Source organism: Carassius auratus, chromosome 11 (genome assembly GCF_003368295.1).
Source record: "Carassius auratus strain Wakin chromosome 11, ASM336829v1, whole genome shotgun sequence".
In the NCBI taxonomy this organism is placed as follows: Eukaryota; Metazoa; Chordata; class Actinopteri; order Cypriniformes; family Cyprinidae; genus Carassius; species Carassius auratus.
The window spans coordinates 7,354,988-7,377,941 of NC_039253.1; the positions used below are offsets into that span (position 1 = coordinate 7,354,988).

At 36.4% G+C, this 22,954-nt stretch overlaps 1 protein-coding gene across 2 annotated transcripts in view; it reads left to right on the forward strand.

The window, feature by feature from the left end:
• Nucleotides 1-3,007: 3,007 nt before the first annotated feature.
• pax7a (paired box 7a) overlaps nucleotides 3,008-22,954 on the forward strand; it is a 56,697-nt gene continuing 36,750 nt past the window's right edge. Inside the window, exons 1-4 of one of the 2 annotated variants that reach the window (XM_026275167.1) lie at nucleotides 3,008-3,434; nucleotides 4,546-4,781; nucleotides 4,966-5,110; nucleotides 5,314-5,442. In XM_026275167.1, coding sequence (XP_026130952.1) covers nucleotides 3,350-3,434; nucleotides 4,546-4,781; nucleotides 4,966-5,110; nucleotides 5,314-5,442 — 595 coding nt within the window. In that variant the 5' untranslated portion in view covers nucleotides 3,008-3,349. The remainder of the gene's footprint in view (nucleotides 3,435-4,545; nucleotides 4,782-4,965; nucleotides 5,111-5,313; nucleotides 5,443-22,954) is intronic. The other variant, XM_026275168.1, reaches the window with a different exon arrangement.

A 22,954-nucleotide genomic window follows, 5' to 3' on the forward strand; every position in this document is an offset into this window, starting at 1 on the left:
TGAAAAGTTGAATAAATTCCTCATGTGTGTGATCTTTTTGCATTTAATGTGTCTCATTCCTCACAGAGAGAGAAACTGTAAGTCAAACAAGCAGCAACCCTGTCTACTACTCTTAGCATACTTTCACTCTCTTCGTCTGATAAAATAATTCTGCTTGGGAAGCAATAACACATTGTGATAATTCTCAGCAGATGTGAGCATGCCTTAGCAAGTTAACAAGAGTCCGTGGGGAGTGTGGACAGCGTGAAGGAGAAAGGAAGAGGCCTAACAGGCTGCGGTTGTGTACCGGGTTCCCCAGTGCTTCTCAAACCTGGCAGCAAGGTCTGGAGCTCGTCCAGTGTCTATCAACAGATCCAGCACAAGTTATTCAACTTTAACAATGACAGAAGACTCCTGGAGTTAAGAAAAGGACCACAAAAACTGTTTCAGATATGATTCTTGATGTGTTGTTCTTATGAAATGTTTCCATGCATGCAGGATGTCAAAATCGATTTGCACCATGTTTTGAGACATAGTTAACCTATATCGCCTGCTAGTGGACATACATTCATCTGCACATCATGGTGAATTTCTCTTCACTTGAGAGAAGATCGCGCCTTTGCTCTATTTCAGCTCGATTAAATACATGATGCATAAATAATCCACAATTGTTTAAAAGCGTTATTTCGATGATTTAGTTAGTTCAAGTGGCTATACGTTACATTTGTTTTTCATGAGTTGCATGCTCTGTGTGTGTATATATATATATATATATATATATATATATATATATATATATATATATATATGTGTGTGTGTGTGTGTGTGTGTGTGTGTGTGTGCGTGTGTGTGTGCGTGCGTGCGTGCGTGTGTGTGTGTGTATGTGTATATATATATATTATTATTGTATTTATATATATATATATATATATATATATATATATATATAAATTGTTTTTGCGTGTGCAGCATGTGTGTGTGTGTGTTATTTTGGATTCTTTGGGTATATTTTTAATTATTTTTCCACTTTAAGTGATATTAAGCTTCTTGGGCCAATTTGTCCACTCTTTAGATAACGCTGTTTTTGAAATGTTCAGATTACAGCCTAGACAAAAATCATAATACAGTTTTGTAAACTTTTAACGAACAATTTTAGACATCTTATGTGTTTAAATAAATAACAGAGATATAAAACTATAATAGTATAATCTTTAAATAATCGACTCCAGGGTTACCTCTAAATTATCTACGCTCAACTCAACCGGATATTAACCTGAAAGTTCGTGTTTTCATAACATTATCCATGACATCACTTAAAAGAAATCTGCGGATCATTTTTGCCGGCATATCATTGCTTTTACTTTTTCTAACAAGATTCCAAATCGAACTAATACTAGTTCTGAATAGCGGTGTAAAACATTACTCCCCCCCCCCCCAAAAACCTATTTAGTATCATATTTCGCTTTATGATCTATTATTGCCTTTACCAAAAAATAAAAATAAAAAGTAAATGCAGGAAGATATAAGTGCAGTAAGTAGCCTAGTACAGTAATCTGTAAAAAAAAAATATATAATAATAAATAAATAATAATAATAAAAATTCCTAAATGATTGTTTTATTGTTGCTGATAGTTGTTAGTGTGCTGACCTGAGCGCAGCTCTCCAGACCCGGAGACTCGGGGTCAGAGCTCCGCTCCCGGCACCAGGTCTTTCCCTATACGGCGCATCTGCATGTGAAATCGCCATTTCACCCCGCCACACTCCCTAATTGTTGTAAAAATTATTTGTGAAATTGCTTTCCACCAGGAGTGTTCGCCACGGCAATTTCCACACAATCTCAGAGTGCGGCGGTCCCACAGAGCTGAACACACGCGCAGCCAACCCTAAAGAATCTGGAGGATTTTGATCATATGTGCACTTACATGTGCGGTGTCTCACGAAAAAAAAAATGGTGAAGCCACTTTAACTCTTAAAATTAAGTTTAATTAGAATCACAGGGGTTTTCCGACCATAAAGAACGCTAAGCTCATGTTATTTAGAAAACATCTGTCCTGGTGTTTTACATGGGCTAGAAACAAAAACAAAAACCCTGATCTGAAGTACCTTTTGAAACATTAAATCTATATAGAATTATACAGTCAACTCGAGAACTCTATACAGGTAAAAGTTATTCTTTCTAGGAAGTGGATTTGTTGTTGAGTCTAAATTTCTAAAACAGAAAAAAGAACCGTTATTTCTGACGCATTATTATTATTATTATTAATGATACTATGCATTTTGTATCAAACTCTGTCACGTTGTCTTGATTAATTTCCACATTGAATATATCGATGTTTAAGACTTTTTTTCTTTTTTTCTTTTTTTGATCATCCTCTCTTAGGCAGGTGCGCTGTTTTGGACACGTTCTTGTTCCTGTTCTTTCCGCACACAAAAACAGCATGATATTCAGATCCTTGATAGTTTTGAATGACACAGCACTGTCAATTGATGAGTATGTCGTGTTTCTCAATTCACACACAAAAATCACTCGAAGGGATGCCACACCACAAATCTACAACATATATTAAACTATGAAATATGTACAAGTTCAAATTGAAATACAGGATTACAATCCTTTTGCAAATGACCACAAACCTATTTCGGCAGAAGGGTCACTGATATCCTGCTGAATTGGCATAGATTATTTTAATTAACAACAACAATGCATATTATATTATATTATATTATATTATATTATATTATATTATATTATATTATATTATATTATATTATATTATATTATATTATATGTTTGAGAGAGAAATTAGAGAGTCCAAAGCATCAAACTGACGTTTCAGTTTAAATGACAGATGAATGAAAACTCTTTGTAACATTTCCTGTGTTGACTTAGAGAGAAAGTGGGAGGGTGGTGTATGTGTGTTTTCTGTAAAGTTCCCCCCGATTGGACGGCAGGTCTTGGGCATTACCCTTTCTCTCCGTGATGAATAAAAGAGTGCTGGAGAGCCTATCGTTACGCGCGCTTCCTCCTCCCAGTATGTGCGCCAAAGTTGGCCACTTAAACTCCTCTCAGGCAGCAAACAGAAGCTGTAATCAAAACTAGCAGAACCTCTCACTAATATTTACTCACAGTTGCTTCAGTGCACATTCCATGCTTTCCTCTGCTAATCCTGCTATTGGTTTTTTGTATCCACTGTAAGAACTTTTTTCAGCTGCACAGTCGGCATTGTCCACTGGTGTGTGTTTGGATTTCTTTTTACATTTTTGGGGGGACCTTTTACAGTTTCCAAGCCGCAAACAACTCTGGAGCTTTCTGTGTGATTGGTTTCTTTAATTTATTAGTGAGCGATTACATTGTGTGGGGGTAGCTGGAATGGCTACTTTACCAGGAACAGTTCCTCGAATGATGCGGCCAGCACCAGGCCAGAACTACCCACGAACCGGATTCCCGTTAGAAGGTACGGAAACATTTCTTCGGCTTATTCGAGTTCTTAAATAAAAACACAATTTTATTACATATTTGTAATTGTAATTTTAAAATAATAAATAATAATAATAATAATAATAATAATAATAATAATAATAACAATAATCATCATTTGGATAAGTTATGTCAAACACACTTTCAAGCATTACTGAACGAAAGAACGAAATTATCGGCCTGAATGAAATTAAGTATTATCTAATTTATAAGACAGAGAAAAAAAAAAAAAGATTGTACTTATGAAATTAGTTATTTAAAATAATTGACATTGAACCTTCTTTCATAATCTTGTCATCTTGCAGAGTTCTGAGTAAAATGCTCTGCGCGTGTTATTTGCGTGCGCCGCTAGCGCATTAAAAGGGAAACTCTTTCCTGGATCGAGTGAGTTCGTGCTTGAGAGCATTTTGACAGAACCCTACAAAACCCACGAATCCTGCAATCTGTGGGATTTGCTGAAGTATCTCGCAGCAGTGAAGGGATATAAAACGCACAGCTGAGAGCCGGCTCAAAGCATCACACTAATATTTGTGTTGCATGACTGGGAATAATCGAGGTTTAAAGTGCCTCTTGAATGGCAATTAGTGTCCTCAAGTGTTACATCCTCTCGTTACACATCAGATAGACTGATAGCACAGAAGGATTCTTTCAGGAAAGAAAATGTGTGAGGATGCGATTTTTGGATTAATTCTCCTCCAGGCTTTGATTAATCATTATTCGTATCTTCCAATTAACAGAAACCTTCGACATGGATCGTTTCAAAATCTTTTCTAAATATCACGTGACAAATAGTCTAATATTATCTGATGTGATTAATCAAGATGACAGCATGTAGATGTTTTTTTTTTTTCTCTTTTTTTTTGATAAATCCTGTACTTTGCAGGATCTCACATTCAAAACTCAATGACATTAAATTACTCACAAGTAAAATCTACTTTACATTATGTACTATTTTTGCATAAATCCAACGCGTAAATCCATATATAATCGCATAGTTGAAATGGATGTTATAAAGTGTCGCAATTTCATCTGATATGTTGTTCCCTTTGTTCAAACTTTCTTTTTTGGTGCTGCATGTTTTTGCACAGTCTCAACGCCTCTGGGTCAAGGTCGAGTGAACCAGCTCGGCGGAGTTTTCATCAACGGAAGGCCACTGCCAAATCATATTCGACACAAAATAGTGGAAATGGCCCATCACGGCATCCGACCCTGTGTGATCTCCAGACAGCTGCGGGTTTCACACGGCTGCGTGTCCAAAATCCTCTGTCGCTACCAGGAGACCGGTTCCATTCGTCCGGGAGCGATAGGTGGAAGTAAACCGAGGGTGAGTAGACGATGTCGAAATATAGGCCTAAGACATGTTTATATGTAGGTAACAAATCGTAATGGGGGTTCATAAACAATTATTTTAAATTATTAAATATATTTTAATTATAAATATGCCTGGAATTGCTAGTAAACATAATGCGTTTTTTTTTTTTATCCACATTTTTGGTTCTACGCTGCAGCAAGTTGCAACACCCGACGTTGAGAAGAGAATCGAGGAATACAAACGCGAGAATCCAGGGATGTTCAGCTGGGAAATCCGGGATAAGTTGCTGAAGGACGGGGTGTGTGACAGAGGCACGGTTCCTTCAGGTGAGGCCTCTTCCGGTAAGCACCATTTCATTCTTATTGACATAAAGAGGCCGTTACGCGCTTCATTGCATCTATTTAATAATAATAATAATAATAATAATAAATCTGTATATTCGTTTTTAATACAACTTCATTCTATAAATGAAAACACTATTTGTAGTGTGCATTGTTGTGATTGTTATATTTGGCGTTACAGTGATTATTATCTCTCTTTACAGTTAGCTCCATTAGTCGGGTTTTGAGAGCTCGTTTTGGCAAGAAAGATGACGATGACGAGTGTGATAAGAAAGATGAAGACGGAGAAAAGAAAACCAAGCACAGCATCGATGGGATTCTCGGTGATAAAGGTCAGAGGCCGTTAAAATTCTCATTGTGAGCGAATAGATGCGAGGAAATGTGGTGCGTAAAAGTTGTGCATTATAACTCAAATATATGTTTTTGAGGTGTTGATCAGTTGTACTGACAGATCGTGATGGACTGGTGCTGTAATTGCTGCTGTTGTTGCAATTGATATTTCATTAGGCAGTTATTTGAAAGGGGACAGATGCTGCAGTCCTTCATTCTCGCCAGAGGGAATCTGGGCGCCCCCTTGGAAAAAAAAATGGTACAAATAGCTCTCATTATTCATGCTGCAAGATGTTCAGTACTTACTCAATTATTTATGTGAGCCCTGACGTCAGGTATTTAGCCGGGTAAATTAATTTGTGTGGCACATTCCATTTCCATCGCGTTTTAACGACCCCCTAAACGACAACTGACAGTTTGACCCATTTGAGAAACCATGTCAGTTTAAGCAGCTGCATTATACCAGACACTTGGACCCCGTGGAGGTGACTTGTTTTGGCAACATTTATAACGAATTATTATTATTATTATTATTATTATTATTATTATTATTATTATATGATCTTCCCAATATTGTGAACTGAAAATGATCATTTGAAAATATTTGAATTGAATTGGATAACAATAGCAATAATATTATGTATTATTATAAATATAAATATTTATATTTAGGCCATATATTTATTACATTTCAATAATATTTAAAAGTCTGTAAGTATGCATTATAACCTACTATTATAATTCAAAATATATTATTATAATTCGAAACGGTCATATTATATTCGTTCAATTGTACGCGGTTTATTTTTTATTTTAGATTTATAACGGGTTACTATAAGTTTTTTGCCTTTTTCTAAACGTTTTTATGAACAATCTCGTTTAAGCCTTTGTAACCTTTAGTCTGAAATACAAAAGAGAACGGCTCTGGAGCCGGGCAGCAAAAAGAGTGACTGGACCGGTGACCCCCATTCAAAGACCCCAGAAAAGAGGGGAAAACTTTCTACAAAGGAAAAAAAAGAAAGGCAGATAAATTATTCAGTGCTCCCTGCTGGTAGATAGTTTTGTAATATGAAGGAGAGTTTACAATTGTAAGCTCAACATTTCATGGTGCAAAACGGCGGGTTTTGTGCGGGTTTAGTTGCGCGTAACGGCGCAGTTGGTTTAAGACAAAGTAAAGCTTTTACATTTACAGATATTTAGACTGGGTTTCTTTAATATAATTGGTATATAATGATAATATTATTTTGCGATGGATAAATCAAATATCTATAGTAGCCTATTTTTTTTTTTCTCTTGTAAACAATGCCAAAGTTATACGCTCAGATGACATCTCTCAAAATTAGTTTTATGTGAATTTATACACAGGCCAAAACTGATATTCGTTATTAAACGAATGCAAGGAAAACAATCTCTTTGTTGCTGTCCACTGGTTGTGGTCGTTAATTTGTTGGGAATGTTGTGAGTGCGTCATCTTTAGGTTAATTATTCCATAAATCTGTCATTTATAGTGTCTCATCTCCTGCACAACACTGAATCCACTGTTAAATTCTTTGAAGGGATTCTTTAAGTTTACCATCCGGATAACATTTAATAATGTTAAGACTTATTAGAGCTGCTGTGTGTTGAATGGGCGTCTGTGTTGCTGAGGAGTGTAATAGCTCGGAGGCACCGGTAAGAAACACACTGATCCTCCAGCAGCTCTCGCGCGGGGTTTCGCGCACAAACTTAATGTAGAAGGGCTTTTAAGCCCTGATTAAACTGAGCCCCTTTATTTCTTTTCACTTTCATCTCTAAACGGCTCACAGAGACTCGCCCAGGGCGTAAATTCATAAGATTTGAGTTTATTTTACATGATATTTATTTATTTAGGGTATGCTAAACACATCCGTTTTTTATTGCTTGTTTTATAAGGTGTTAAACTGATTACTAACTAGTTCACCTCAGATTTTTATTAACTTGTTTTGGCATACAAAACTCCTTATTTATTTATTTATTTATTTATTTATTCATTCATTCATTTATTTAATGTGTTAATTACATGTTAAATTACTTACATATATTTAGTTATTATGAAGTCATATCTCCGTTTTTTAGTTGACTTTTTTCTTAATTATTATATTATATTATATTATATCATATTATATTATATGCTTCATATACAAAAAATATATATGTAATTGATCAAATAAATATAATATTAAATTTGTATTTGTGTTCATATTTTTAGCCTTATTTATGTTCATATTTTGTAAACTTTTGGGTATATACAAAATACATTTATATATATATATATATATATATATATATATATATATATATATATATATATATATATATATATATATATATATATATATATATATATATATATACAAAATAAAATGTATTTATTTATTGGCGTGGCATGTTTACGCAGTTAGAATCTGGTAGATTATTTATTTATTTGTTTATTTTACATAACACAGTGGTAAAGGTTTTGGAAACAAACGACATAAACGTTGTCTGTGCTCCCTAGATCTCCGTGTACCTTAATAGCCTTAACTGTGACTTCCACGTTTGGTTTGGTGGCCATTACAATAATAATCGTGTGCACCTGCCATCCTATTTAAAAAAATTACAAATATGATGAGCGACAGCAGAGTTAGCACAAACCTGCCAAACTTAATTAGTCTTTAATGGGCTCCAGTCCCGCGTCTGACAGCTCACCTGGTGCTCTTTTTGTCTGGAGCATCAGTTAAACGCGACCACGTGTCCATTTGTGAGAGTGGCACTGGACACTTCAGCAGATCTGTGGATTACCTGAGCTTTCCAGACTAATCAAACAGACTTCAGGCAGGGGTTTAAGAGTGTTGTTATGGGATAATAGTGATAAAAACCCGCGGGAGAGACTGATGTGAGCAGACTCGGTGATATTTAGAAGAGAGAATAAAATAAATTAAATAAATAAAAATGGCAGTTTCTTAGACGCGCACCAGCAGGGCATTTTCTCTGTTGCTTCATATCTATATGAAAATAAAGCAGATACTTTCGGACCTTAAACCGCACTGAAAGAGAAGTACAGGGAGACATTTTAAACAAATCCATCTGGAATAGAATATGTTAAAGGGGCACACACATACATAGAGAGAGAGAGAGGAAGATTAAGTGAAAGTAAGGGGAAGTTATTTAGCTATTAATATTATTTTTTTTCTCCTCGGGCGTCGAGAGTGACTCCATCTGCACTTTCTTGCAGCTATTTTGGCTGGCTGAAATTGTGGGAGACCCAAATGTTGGGCAGAGATAACATAACCATCAGAGTGTGGATCATCACTGCATTAAACACGGATTAACCTCTTCTCTCCCGTCACCCTGTCTCAACGCAACTCGAGAATTTGACTGGCGAGGGATTTTCTTTAGTGTATAGAGTCCAGGGTTTAATACATAAATCAACACTACGGTAACAACAACTGATATATATTTGTTTGTTTGTTTTTCCTGTATTTAAACTGAGCATAAATATGCTCATAATAATATTACACTGAAGCTAGTGATTATAAAAGCATGCGACCATTCGCCATTGCAGTGCTAGTTGCCTAAAATCCAGATAAAGGCAGTTCTAATTCCTAGAACCAATCAAATTTACCAAACAAGATTACATTTGCCATGATTTGCATTCAAGCATCAGTGATGGTGACATTTTTTCTCCCCAATGCCAGAACAACTTACTTTCATTTTAAACCGACCTCCCCCCCAATCCATGAACTTTTTCTTTCTTTCTTTCTTTCTTTCTTTCTTTCTTTCTTTCTTTCTTTCTTTCTTTCTTTCTTTCTTTCTTTCTTTCTTTATAAAATTACTTATTCTCATAATAGCAATTATACTTTTCACCCTGTAAAATAATCATATGATTATGTATTTTTATTTTGCGTAAAACCATTTTCTTGAAGCTCTGGTAGCTTGATAGTAACTGTTAAAAAACCCCATGGCACGACTTCAAATTGAAAGCTAGGTGACGAAGTGAGCAATATTCGTCATCCAGCATATATAAGCAATGATAAAAATGCAAACATTTTGGCTGGTATATTAATGTGGCTTTCATTGACTCAGCTGTAATGCTTAATTGGTCTCCATACGGGGATTCTAGACTATTTACACTCGTTATTAGACCGAGGATGACCTGTGAACTAAGATGTGAGTTTTGATGTGTTTCAGAGAGGTTTAAAAAAATAACCAAAACGGGTAAGGATGATGTGAATGAGGGCTCAGGCAGTTAAGGGAAATTGAGAAGCTTATGATCTTTGATCCGTGCATGTCTTTTGCTTATCAGAAACACTTGAGACGACTGCAGTACAAAGCGACTTCATTTTACTGCTCGACTGCTCATTAAATGCGGTTTGCCATCTGGGACAGTGCAAATCTCTGCACAGATGTTATGGAGAATATCATTCTCTTAAATCGGCGAGAATTCTTGTAATAGTGCGGTTTTCACTCCCCAGCTGTTAACCGAGTGCGCAGAAGACTTTTACGCACATAAACGCAGTTTTATCATCTGCTTCAGCTAATAACCAGAGAGGATTTCAATTTTCAACATTTCAAGGGTTTTGGGACCCAAACGTAATACATGAATCACACAATATGTATCTTTGTGCGTAATTCTCTCCCCATGCGAGCAGTGGATATTGTATTTGGTGCGTTCCTATCTGGTTAATGTTTATAATGGGGACTTAAATACACAATTGATTCTGACATGTACATTGCCATTTCCGTTTTAGCCATTTGATTTGTGAGGGCGGGTCACACTTGACACACACAAGCTGTGACACAGGCCTCATTAAACTCTGTGTGTGTGTGTGTGTGTGTGTTTGGGGAAGGGGGCTGAAAATGCATCCAAAACACAGCGCGCAATTTCGCTGTCTTTTGAACAAGCGAACCCTTCAAATCCGTGCTTTTATTTGCTACAATATTTAAATTTCTTGCATCTGATTCGTAGTCAATAACACACGAATATTACAGACGGCTTCTGCTTCAAAACACACATTAGTTTTGTGTTCCAAAATCAGTGCGCAACATTATTAAGTGCTGTGTAAAAATTTTTTTTATTTATGTCAATAAAAACAGAGGTGTTTATGCCAATTTTTTTTTTTTAAAGAGGACATGCCTGCTGGATTAGTATCATTTATGAACCGTATGAGCACATCGGTGAAATGCAGGTTATTTTTAGGATGATTATCCAAATATTTAATATAACTATGTACATTTCTGCTTTCGAGAATATAAAAGGTCGCAGTAATTGTTTATTAATTATTTGTAGCCTGAATTGTTCATATTTTGCTACTTTACGCATTTGTCTTCAATCCTTATGCACTCTTTTTCAGCGCGGGAGTGTGGATTTAACTAATGGAGCGTTTCGCTCGCGGTGGTCGATGTTTTAGAGATCCGTTCAAGTGGCTTTTAAGGAACAATGGAGGATCCCGGGATGCGGTAACCCCTCTCACACTCGGCCAGGTCACTGCGCTTCAGTGAGCACAGCTTCGAGAGCTGAGAATCACCTCTGAGAAAGTCATCTCAGCAACAAGTGATATGCTGAATTTATACAATCCTGCATCCCAAACTCAGATCGCCCTGATCGAAGATGAAGATAATTACTAGTAGCCTATTGAGTGCCTAATCATTAAAAGCTAGGTTTAAATGAAGCAGAAGCAACACAAATACAATTATGGAATGTTAACCAAACGAAAAGAAAACATAGGGGAAATAACAGCAATTATAATTGTAACTACTCCAATTTATTATTATTATTATTATTGTTGTTGTTGTTGTTGTTGTTGTTGTTATCTGTTCATTAGTAACATATTTTAGTGTTTGTTTTTATACTTTACCGGGCTTTCAGAGATAGAAACGAACGCGTTGAACCTCACAGACACAAACGATTATGTATTTGAGTTTTTTTTTTTTTCACTCTCCTGTATTATTATTACTATTTGTTGTTTTTGTATAAACAATTAGATATTCAAATCTAATAAGTTTAGCCTATGTTGAACTTTCTGAATATATACATTACATTTATTTAATTATATTATTAATAATATTTTACAATAAATATTATTATTATTAATAATAAATACAATATGAAGACGAAAAGCGGAGCAGACAGCATGCGTTTTTTTTCCGTTTTTTTTTTTTTTTTTTTTTGCGCATTGCATCTCATTGGTGTGCGCCCTGTTCATTTGGCAAGTTTGTGCATTTTTCTGGAGTCGTTCCGGACCCCACAGGCGAAAAGGCGAGACGCAGCTTGGACTGTGGCGATCCGTTCTAATTGGGGATGAAATTCATTAGAGAAGACATCCATTTAAGACCTTTAAGTTTTCCACACATTTTAAAGGTATGAGAATGGATTAATGGCTTATAGCCAATACTGAAATTTATTGCCTCTTTGGAATTTGTCCTGCCTGTCTAACGGGTGTCACAAGAAGCACTTCGAAAAATGAACAAATAAATACCGATTCCTCAAGCGTAATATCAACGGAGCCATGAATGCTTGAAGCAGGTGGTGGTTTATGCAACATTTTTTATATTTTATGCTAATGACGTTTGAAATGATCGCTATCCAAATAGTTGATTTGTAATGATGGCTCTTTGTGCATTGTGATCATATTTACTGTCTGTTTGCAGTCTTACACTTTGTTTGCGTTTGAATGTGTGTTTTTCTCTTCTGGAATAAGATATGAAGTGATGCTCAGATCATCCTCTCACTTTTGAATGGAGGAGAAATCAATTGTCTCCTTCCCCTTTATGGAGGGAGCATTTTGTTCCTTTAATTGAATGCTGCCTTTTTTTTTTTCTTGTGTTGGGCCTAAGACTCCTCTGAAGTCTAGCAGCCTTCTTTATCCATTGTTAGAGAAACTGCTCCCAAAAAGGAAAAAAAGAAAGAAAAGAGCAGAAGAAAAAAGAACTCTGTTATTTTCTGTCTCGAGATTCAATGCGCAGGCTATTCAGGTCAGTTGATGAACTCCTTCAAAAAGTTTATTAAGGGTATGAAAACAATGTGGACTAAAGCCTTTGGGCTCGCAGGCAGACAGTTTATAAACTAGCAGCCATTGTGCCTGAAAGGCAGATGCATGAATACTTTTGAATGGGGGCTTCAAACTGACACGATGGGGCTGGACAGCAGCCTGTTTAGTGAAGAGGGCTTGGGGAAGAGACGGGCTCAGTGTGTTGTCTGCATTAATGTACATCTGTAGGGCTGGGGGTGAATCCCCACTCCAGCACACTAAGATGGAAACGCCACATTCAGAGCCAAGGAGAGCTGATTTTGCTTCCATCCCTTTGGGAATTCCTGCTGTGCTACCTTTAAGTTTACTTAGGAAAGCTGTTTAATATCATGGATGTATGATTTGAATGAACAAAATAGGTTTGAATCTATTAGAATGCATATAAAATATATGCATTTTCACAACTAGTGGAAATGCATCTATTTAAATTATGCATTTTGTTATGTATATGTTTGCATTGCATTTACGCATGTTTATATTGCAGACTTTCTTAGTATTTATTATGACAAAACCTGATGCCCATGTTCTTAGAAAAAATTAGCACATAAATACAAATTCTTCAACTGTACTATAAGTGATTCTGATGTTTTGTAGATATGGTGCGCAAACCGTCTGTGAATGAACATGACACTACAAAGAAAGTTGCACGTGAGGTGAAGTCCACTAGTCTTAGAATACTAATGAAAATGCATCCATTCTGCATGATTTTCTAACGTAATTGTACATTTTTTTAATGTTTATATAATATCTCAGTGTGTGCTCTGTCAGTATGCACATCATGACAAAATCTGATAAATTATGTTTGAGATGTTCTTCAAAGAAAGAGCATCTTCAGACCATATATACAAAGTCACGTCACTCATTTGCTTATTTGATTAAAGACTTTAGTAAAATGTTCTTTGTTACATTATGTATATATATGCATAGGTTTAAATGAAACCAGTAGATTTCTGTACCTTGCTGTATATTGATTTTGAAAAACTGTTTAGTTGCATTTAGTAATATTACATGTTTGCAAGCCTGCAGTATAATATATGGATATAAAACAGCCATCTTCCCTTCCTTGTTCATCTTGTTTCTCTATTAAACAGTAAAGTTAAAGTGTATGATTGGTGCCCATAAAGTACTTGTAATCATCTTGAAAAGATCCCAGTTTTTGGATGTGATCTGCATCAGGCTGCAGCGAGCACAAACAGCCCTTACTCGGCTCCGCTCTGGTAGGTGTCAACATTAGCAACACAATTGGCTCTCGGAGCCTCACCGCAGCGAGGTGGCTAACTTTAACTGTATGAGATGCCATGAAAAGAGGACCATGAAGAGGTTGTGAAGGGGAGGAGGGAGATTATGCTTTGAGGGAGCTATTAGAGGGGATGAAGCTTCTCTAAACAAACAGCGGAGAAAGAAACCCAAGAAAAGATCAATAATGTGTTAGTTTTCTAGGCTAAGCCATGATGGATCTCAAGTACCCAGGTTTTCTTTTGTATTGTTTTTTTTTATTTTTATTTTTTCATTCTTCTGAGAGATGTTTTTCTTGATATATTATAGGTATTGGCAATCCAATTTGGGCACAAAAAAGAGGTGTTGTATTTATTTTATTTTATTTTATTTTTGAATGCATTCTGCGTGCTGCATGTGTATTTATGACTCATGTAAAATGAATAAATTGTTTCTTTTTTTCATAGTTTGAGCTCAGAAGCCTTTTAAGTTGCAAATATACACAAAGTCCATTGCTGACATACAGTAAGAGAGCTATAAAGTTATGGTGAATAGAAACTCAGATCATTGACTCATTAACAAATGAGTTCATACTGAAGATTCATACTGAAGTAAAGGTTTCCACATTATCTCATTGCTGTCTACGCTAAACAACTGAGATCTCATATATTTTTTTCTCTTCTATTGTGTGTTCACCCTACTCTAATGCCTTTGTCTGCAGCACAGGTCATTTTGAAAACTTTGAGATTGGACAAATTGTGTAATCATAGGTGTCCGCAAGTCTTTGCTTTCATTTGACAGAGGTTTTACTCAAAGGCAGGACGAGATATTGGTAAAGGAATGAGTTGACATCAGGGTTGCATTCTCATGTAAGTGCTTGTGTTGACAAGAAAAACAAGGTTTCCAAAAGTCATTTATCTATCTTTCTATCTGTGCTCGTCTGGTAGATCTTGACCGTGCCATTGGAAAAGACAAGAGTGCTCAGCGCTCTATAGTAGTTCCCATGGGGCTTTGTTTTTCCTAGAGAGAAGGCAATTTTGGTTTAATTGGTAGTTTTAGACTCCTTTCTTGTCACACACTCAGGATAGCTCTCGGAAAACAAATAGAAAGGAAAAGTGTCTCTTGTTTCCTCCAGGGTTTTATGTGAAGCACATCGTCCAAAGTGAGGATTTTGATTGAACTGTCTTCCTTTGAAAAAAAAAAATGCTTCTTGTTGCATATGAGAATAAGCTTTAAATATTTGTTTTTACACAGGTGAAATAGATGAACCCATTTATTACATCTTAGTTTTCACATGATAAGAAAAATATTATATATATATATATATATATATATATATATATATATATATATATATATATATATATATATATATATATATATATATATATATATATATATAATTATTATTATTATTATTATTTTTAACAATTCTTTGTTTTGTAATTGTCTTAATTATTTATTAATGTTTAATTTGATGTTTCAGATTAACGTTTCAAAAGGTCACTGCTTATTGGCATAGACCTTATAACTTCACTCATTGCATCAAGTTTCAATGTGCTAAATTCTATAAATTTAGAATCACCAGTGAAGATATGGTCAATTTTACTCAATCTGTATAAGAAGTAGAGTTGGGATTGTAAGCAAATTGTAAATATGTGGCATGCAATTCATTAATATTCAGTTAATGTGCCACAGATATATCAGTGTGATTTTCAATGTCTGGCATTTTATGAATGAACGTCCTGAAAATTCTTCTCTGAATAGTACTGCTTTTGTAAATTGGTAAAAAAAAAAAAAAAAAAAAAAAAATGAAACTAGAACATTTCACCCATTCATCTGTCAACATCATATATTTTTACTCTTATAAACAAAGCCGCATATTTAAAGATTGGCTTGTTTGGCTTTGTTTTGATTGGATCCGGTGTCTCCTAAGGTCTGTGTGGTCTATTATATTTGTGGTCTATTTATATTTAACCGTTGCTTAGGGAAACATTTGGCACGTTATGATTTCTTGACTGATAATTCAGAAGGGATTCACTTGAAATGCATGCCACGTTCAGTGGCAGACATAACATTGGGGGGAAATGGTTATTCTGTATTACAAGAGTTTCTATTTTCTTCACAGCCCATGTTAGAAGAAAACACAGGATCATAATAGAGCTAAATGTCAAAAAAATGTCTACATTCCCCCCCTGCGTTTTTCCCGCCTGCAATAGATGTCAAAGTTTTTGACAGCTGGCACAGACACTGCCGGATTATTGTCATCCCCCGTTACACCAAGGCGTGTTAGAAAGTACAGCAAGCATTCTCACTAATTTTATTACAATGGAGAAAATGCCCCACATAATGTGCAACACTAATTAAGTTTAGAGCTGTGTGCCCAGTCAGAGAGCTGATGAATTAGAACCATTCACACCATGCTCCACTGCTTTAAAATCACCATTAGCCCATGCTACTTACGGCCATAACATCGCCCATTTTATGCTTTTGACCTGCTTTGCAAATGGATTCTTCATTATTTTCGTGTATGGCCTCTCATTTTTAAGGCTGTACTGAAAGACAATAAACACGTTCACTGAGTGTTGCAAATCAGAAATGTGTTTCGTCTTTCCAGCAAGTAAAAAAAAAGAAATGCCGGTGTTGACCGGTGAGCTTAGAGAGACTGCGAGCGATGGAAAGCGAGCAGTCCCTGTAACTTCAAAGGAAAAAAAGCCAAGCCTTCCATTTTTAACTAATGGGTTTATTTAAGGCGTCCCCTGTCAGACCCTCCCTGGGGGAATGTACACTCTCATTTTGAAATACCCTTATAGTCCGAAGATACAATATAGAGTGCTGATCTCTGACTTTACCATCAGCTGCTGTGACTGCGAGCTGATGTAAACTCAGAAAACAGGAAATATTAAAGACCTTCTCATGTCCTGAAGAACGTCTTGGGAATTTCGTGTACTATCCACTGTGTCAGTATTAACATTTCTCATTCAATTCTTCTAAACTCTGTACTTTTACAATTATTGTCTCATTTTATAGAAAGTTTTAGGGTCTTTTAAAAAGGTTCTTCACTGGGATTGATATATCCATGAACAACCTTTAACACCCATGGAACTTCTTCAATTCACAAAAGCCTTTTTATAGTGGAAAAGGGTTCTTTAGATTTTTTTAATGTTCTCCATGTGAAGTAAAACTGGTTCTTTTAAGAACTGTTGAAAATGGTTCTCTTATGACTCTTTGGAAAACTCTGTTTTGGAACCTTTATTTTTGGATGAAACGCAACTGAAAGAGCAAGCTATGGGTCACCCATGCCAGTTTTGTACCATCTGGTACTCTGATAAGCCACAAATAGCATCTTCTGATAAGGATAAACCAACAATTGGTTTGGATATTAGCATTGTTTTTCCAGAATACTGCCCAAAAAGTATGGTGATGTCCCCTTCCAGAGTTTTGTCTGTACTATAACCACTTTATGAAGAAAGAATTATATGCCTTGACTCTAGAGCTGTCCTTCAGGCACATATCTCAATCCTTGAGTGCATTCCGTCTCCTTCCTAAACTCCATCCTTTTACATTCTGGATAAAATAAACAGGTGCTTCTCAGAGCTCAGAGTTAATATTTGATTTCCTGCATTGCTTTTTCCTTTCAAGCCTCCTGAAGGGGCTTCTGCACTATTGGCACGGACCCCTTGGGTTCCCCTTTTGCTTTGTGGTTCTTCTTAATTTCATTACTTTAGCTGTGACCATAATTAGCAGGGAACCAACCCCAGGAAACGAAATCCCATTTTGGCAAAAAAGGAAGGTTGTAGAAAACTAAGCCCCACTCCCTCGAAACAGAGGTAGGAAGGGTGACCCTCAAGAAAACGGCTCGGGGAGGCATCCTCCATTTCTCATTTCTCCCCCTCCCTATGGTGACAGGAATTCAGTTCTTTTCAAAATATTCCTGCATGGACGATGCATGTGTCTGGAGTGATAAATGGCTTCCTCTTTTTATTTATTTTTAATTTTTTAACATTAACCTCATGCAATAATTGCATTAATTTATTCTCCATTTTTAAGGGGGTCAACAAAGCTGAGACTTTTTATTTAAACCTACACAGTAAACAATTACAACTAGTAATTACAAAGGATTGGCAAGTAACAAAACAATTCAAACACTGAAACGTTTTTTGTTTTATGCAAAATTTAAAAAATCATTGTTTACGATGCAGAAATGTACTTTTTGGACATTTGTAGAACAAGCAAAAAAATAACAATTGTCACGTAAAATTTAAAAAATGCTCTGGTATTTCTAAGTCACTAATCAAATGTAATCTAAAGTTTATTAATAATTATCATTGGACTCCACTGAAATTGTTATACTGGGATAATATGAACTGAAACGGGGAAAAACATATAAAAGGGGTTGCAGTTTTTGTTTCGATCAGACTTTTGAACACAACTTTATATTTGTATCAATGTTTATGTATAAAATACTGCCATTCAAGTCCTTCACGCTCTCATATCTCGGCACGCCTGTCCCCTGGTGCTGGGGCATAGGGAGTCAATATGTCAGCATTTATCGATACCCCACTGATCTACGCGGGGTTGTCAGGGCCCTATTCAGGCTCTAATGGCCCCCTGAGGTGCAGCGTCTATGCAGCCTGAAAGCGCAAAGAGGCCCGGGGCCCGGCCTGTTGTTGGATTTTAGGCGTGTGTTCCTATCGCCGCCCTGTGCCTTCACGCACATGACAAGAGCCATAAAAGACCAACGCCTTCGCTGCTTCTTCTGCCCCTCTCTTAAACCGCTTTTTTCAACCTTTTCTTAAAAGAAAAAAAGGTCTAATTGTTTGTTGTGGGAGCCAAAGATTATAGACCCTCCCCTCCTTTTGCTCTTTATTCCTTTCGTCTGTTTTCTTTGGGCTCGTCTTTCTCCCCGCCGACTCTCGTCATTTCTAAAGGATGTGATTTTTATCCCGAATGTTGTGAAAGGGGAAGCGAAAGAGGAACGATCCTGCAAGACTGCTTTTGACAATGGCAATGAGACACAAGAGAACGTTCAACTAAACGGAATTGTTGACTTCCATTAGTTGCTTTGCATGAATATATACTTTTATATATATATATATATATTTTTTTTACGGCATGGTTTTAAGTATTTCGACTCAATAATTCAATAGAGCAATAGTTTTTGAGTAGTCATATTTGAAGCAAGTGTGCTGGTGTTTATAGGCTGGATGAGGCCGGACCACATTATCTAGGTCTGCCGGTAGACTTGCACTGATTTCAGTCAGACTAATGCATTTACATGACATTTTCAAAGACTTTATTGCTTTAGTCTGGCTGGAAGTGCATGTAAATGTATCTGATGAGCATTGCTTCCTTCTAGTGTCATCTGCAGGAAAGCAACAAACGTAGACTTTTGACAACATCTCCAGTTTCTCATGAAGAAAGGTCTCCTGTAATTGGCATTTCAGAAGAGATCTCAACATTTGCTCAAATTTTCTGTCATGCCATGGTCTCTAATCAAAGGTCAGAGATCTCAGAATGAAGATTTCTCATTCATTTTGTTGAGGCTAAATGAAATGAGCTGCTTTTCACTTTCAGTTTACGGCACTAAACTTTTCATGTATGTAACTAGCCTTGATTTTATTCATATTTTTAAGGAAATTTTAGGAGTAATGTAAGATAACTGAGCAACCTTGCTCCAGATATTCTTTTTATGGTCAACATGCAATATTGCATCATAGTTAAGTATATATAAGCATATGTAATTGGTAATCTTAGCCTTTTCATGGACTTTTTTTGTTTGAACATTTCGTCAGAATGGCTTAACCCTGTGGGGGCAGGACCGGAAAAGTACATTCAGCTCTATCTTCAACAATGCAAATTTTTCTGTCATTTATTTGATCTTGCTGTAAACCCCACAATCCTCCACCTCCCTCTCCCACCGTAGGCACAGCAGTATCAAAGGTTCAATCCCTAAACAGACCTGAGGAAACACGCTGAGTTTTATATTCAGGCCGTGAGCCAAAGAGATAGCAAAGAGAGGCAGATGGATGTCAGAGATATCAAATCAGATCGCGCGGCGAAAACCCGTTCATTACGGGCTGTTCGGCATTATGATTCCCCTCTCCTCCTTCAAGAGTGACAAAAAGTATAATTGCTCTAGTGACTCTCACAAAGGCATGTACAAAATAAACATGTAAACAAAATTAAGCAAGGACGCTGTTATTTTTGTCCTGTGGGAAAGAGGGGGGTTTAGGAAGATGCTGAAGAAAAAAAAAAGAGGGAAAGATGGGTTGTCAGTTACACTCAACTGGTGTCATTTGCAGCTCCGAGGCTGGTCCTATTGAATGCCTGTAAAATAGCAAGCGTAAGACTTGATTGTAATTATGCTGGAACTAATATGCTTTTCAAAATGAGCCATTATGAGCTAATACCGCACTGCAAAAAGCCCTGTCTGTTTTTGTCACTCTGTCTTGGGTAGTTTGCAAGGTACAGCTGATATTGAGGACATTGGTTACGGTATTAAAAAAAAGGCTCCACTGAATTTTGCCATAGTGTTGAGCTAATACTGATTCAAAGGCAATCTTAGCAGATGAGGTTGGAGACGCCTCTACCTCCTTCTCACTGTGTCATGGAGGCTTTTTATTATCCGCCATCCCTGACTAATTCCTGGGATTCTGATGATGTCAAAAGCTGCACTTTGAATTCTGGCTCAATCGTGCTTTTCAATTGTCTTTTCTTTTTTTTTTTTTAAGGATCTTTGACATCCTTTTAGGTTTGGTAATGATATATTGAAACTCTATTTTCAGACGAGCTGTGCTAATCACTTTTGATGCTGTTGGGTGATGTAATTAAAACGATAAAGATAGATCAGTCGAACAAAGAAACAGTTTTTAGCTGGGATTTTAAGCAGTTATTCACTGTTTCTTGAATGTGTTCTACAGACAACAACAAAAAAAAAAAAACGGTGGTGTATAGCATGGTACAGTGATGGTATCCGCCTTGCTACCAAATGACTAAAGTACCATGGTACTTTTTTGTTAGTGTAATCTCTCTTTTTAAGCAGACCAATGATTTTTATATATTTTTTTATTTAGACAATTGACTTCGTTAACATACTCAACATACTTTGATTAAGGCCCTTAGAGAAGAAAAGAGACATCATAAATTACTATGTTGTTAAAATTATGTAAAAAAATAAATAAAAGTTCTTTATTGGAGTTTATGGTTCTATCAAGAACTATTAACATCAATAGAACCTTTCATTTGGACAAAATGTAGTTTACAATGTAAAATCTTATTATCAAAATGTTCTTTTCACTGAACTGAACTTTTCACTGAAATATTCTTTAAGAACCCCAAAATGGTTCTTCAGTGGCATGCAAGCTGCTTAAAATAGGAAATTTTAATACACAGGGTCATTTCGGAACAGTTAACTAGCAATGAATTTAGTTATATGGTCACATTTCGAACACAAAAGAGGATATTTCTAAAATAGAGATTTTTTTCCGTACAGTGAAGGTCAATAGGGTCTAATGTGGTTTGGAACTCAGCGTTCTTTAAAATATCTGTGTTTCACAGAAGAAAGTAAGTCGTACAAATGTGAAGCATCATGAGGATGCGTAAATGATGAAAGAATCTTCATTCTGCGGTGAACTATCCCTTTAAGCCAATGTAAGCTAACGTAAATGACTGCTAAATTGAGCTAAATGTGTATGTTGGCTTAACTGTTGCAGATAATGGGCCCTAAATGGATGAGATTTGGCTTTAGTGATTCATGTAGCCAAGAAGCAGAGAACCTACACGTAACGGTTTATCTGCTTCTAGCCTTCTGCTTCATACGGGTTTGGTTTTTAAATGAAACACGATCTAAAATTTCTCAGAACCTTCTGAATGCACCTGATTTTGCTGCAAATGAAATACTCGGCACAAAGTCAACACTTTGTTTAAAATCACGTTGTGCCCCGGAGGAAAAACATTCAGGCTGTAGCACAGAATGAATGGAACATAATTAGGCTTTAATTGGCTGATAAGTGAGGAGAGGACTTTATCAATATCCCCAGAACCCGCAAATAGAATTACAGCTTGGTTATTGTGAGGCGGATTAGTCAGGATGTCCCTTATTGTTTTAAGACAGGGAAGAGTTCTTGTGAATTGACCTCACATCTTCTTGAGTGTTTAAAGTGCAAATTAACTCCTGCTTTTTTGGTCCCCTGATTACTGTAGTTAAATGTAGTGCTTTTTTAAACAAGGAATGAGAGTAATTGCAATAATTTAGTTATGATAGTTATACAAGAGTTTAAAGTTTTGTATACTTTTAGCCTTTTAGACAGCTTCTCCTCGTTCTCATTAGCAGCTAACATTGTGTGTTTGTAGCATATTACATGTCTGCCATAACCTATCTAAACCATTTTGGGGCTTCTGTCTCCTGATAGAAGCTAGGATCCCAATCAGTGGAACTCTTTGGGACAGAGACGAGGTCTGTATCATGCCCCTCTCACTGCTCTATCTCTGCCAGCATCTGTTTCATTACCATAATCCTTTGCTGTTGTCAGGGGGCCTGTTGACCTTCAGCCTTGGGCTTGCATGATGGCTGAGCTAGAGCTTGTGAAATGACAACAACAACTTGAGTTTTGTTTCTGAGTTTGCCCACTGATTACGTGTGTTTGGTAAAATATTTCAGTACAAAAGACGTGTGGTGGGATTTGATATGGTTGCAGTACATTTGTAATTATAAGTGAAAAGGCTTTGATGCATCAAACGTGTGGACAGAAAAAAAACAAAGAGACATAAGGGCAGGATACGCTGACAGAATCTTGCCTCATAAATCATGTGGCGAAACTGTGCAATGAAACAAAAATCACAGCGGCACGTCTTTCCCTCCCCCTCAGGATGCCGAGGTGACTTTGGAAAGTGATCCGTAGACCACTGCGTGAGTCTCAAGTGTTGTCATGGTGTGTTAGCAACAAATCGCTCTGGCACATCCTCATGAAAACCAACAAAGGGAAATCCAGGATATGTACATATTCCACTTTATATATTCAAGATTCTGTTTGTGCGCTGAAGTGCCAGGCAATGTTGTAAAAAAAAATCAATCTTTATTAAAAGGGGGAAGATGGAGGAATTGATTTAATGAATGCGCACTCATGTCCTGCGGTCGCATGTAATCCATTGAGAATCATTGAGCCAGAGCTTGGGGAGACAAAAAGACATTCTGTGAAGACTGCTCGAGTGGACTGTAATGATAGTCTCCATATAATCCGTTAATTCCATGTTTAATTAAACTCCAGAG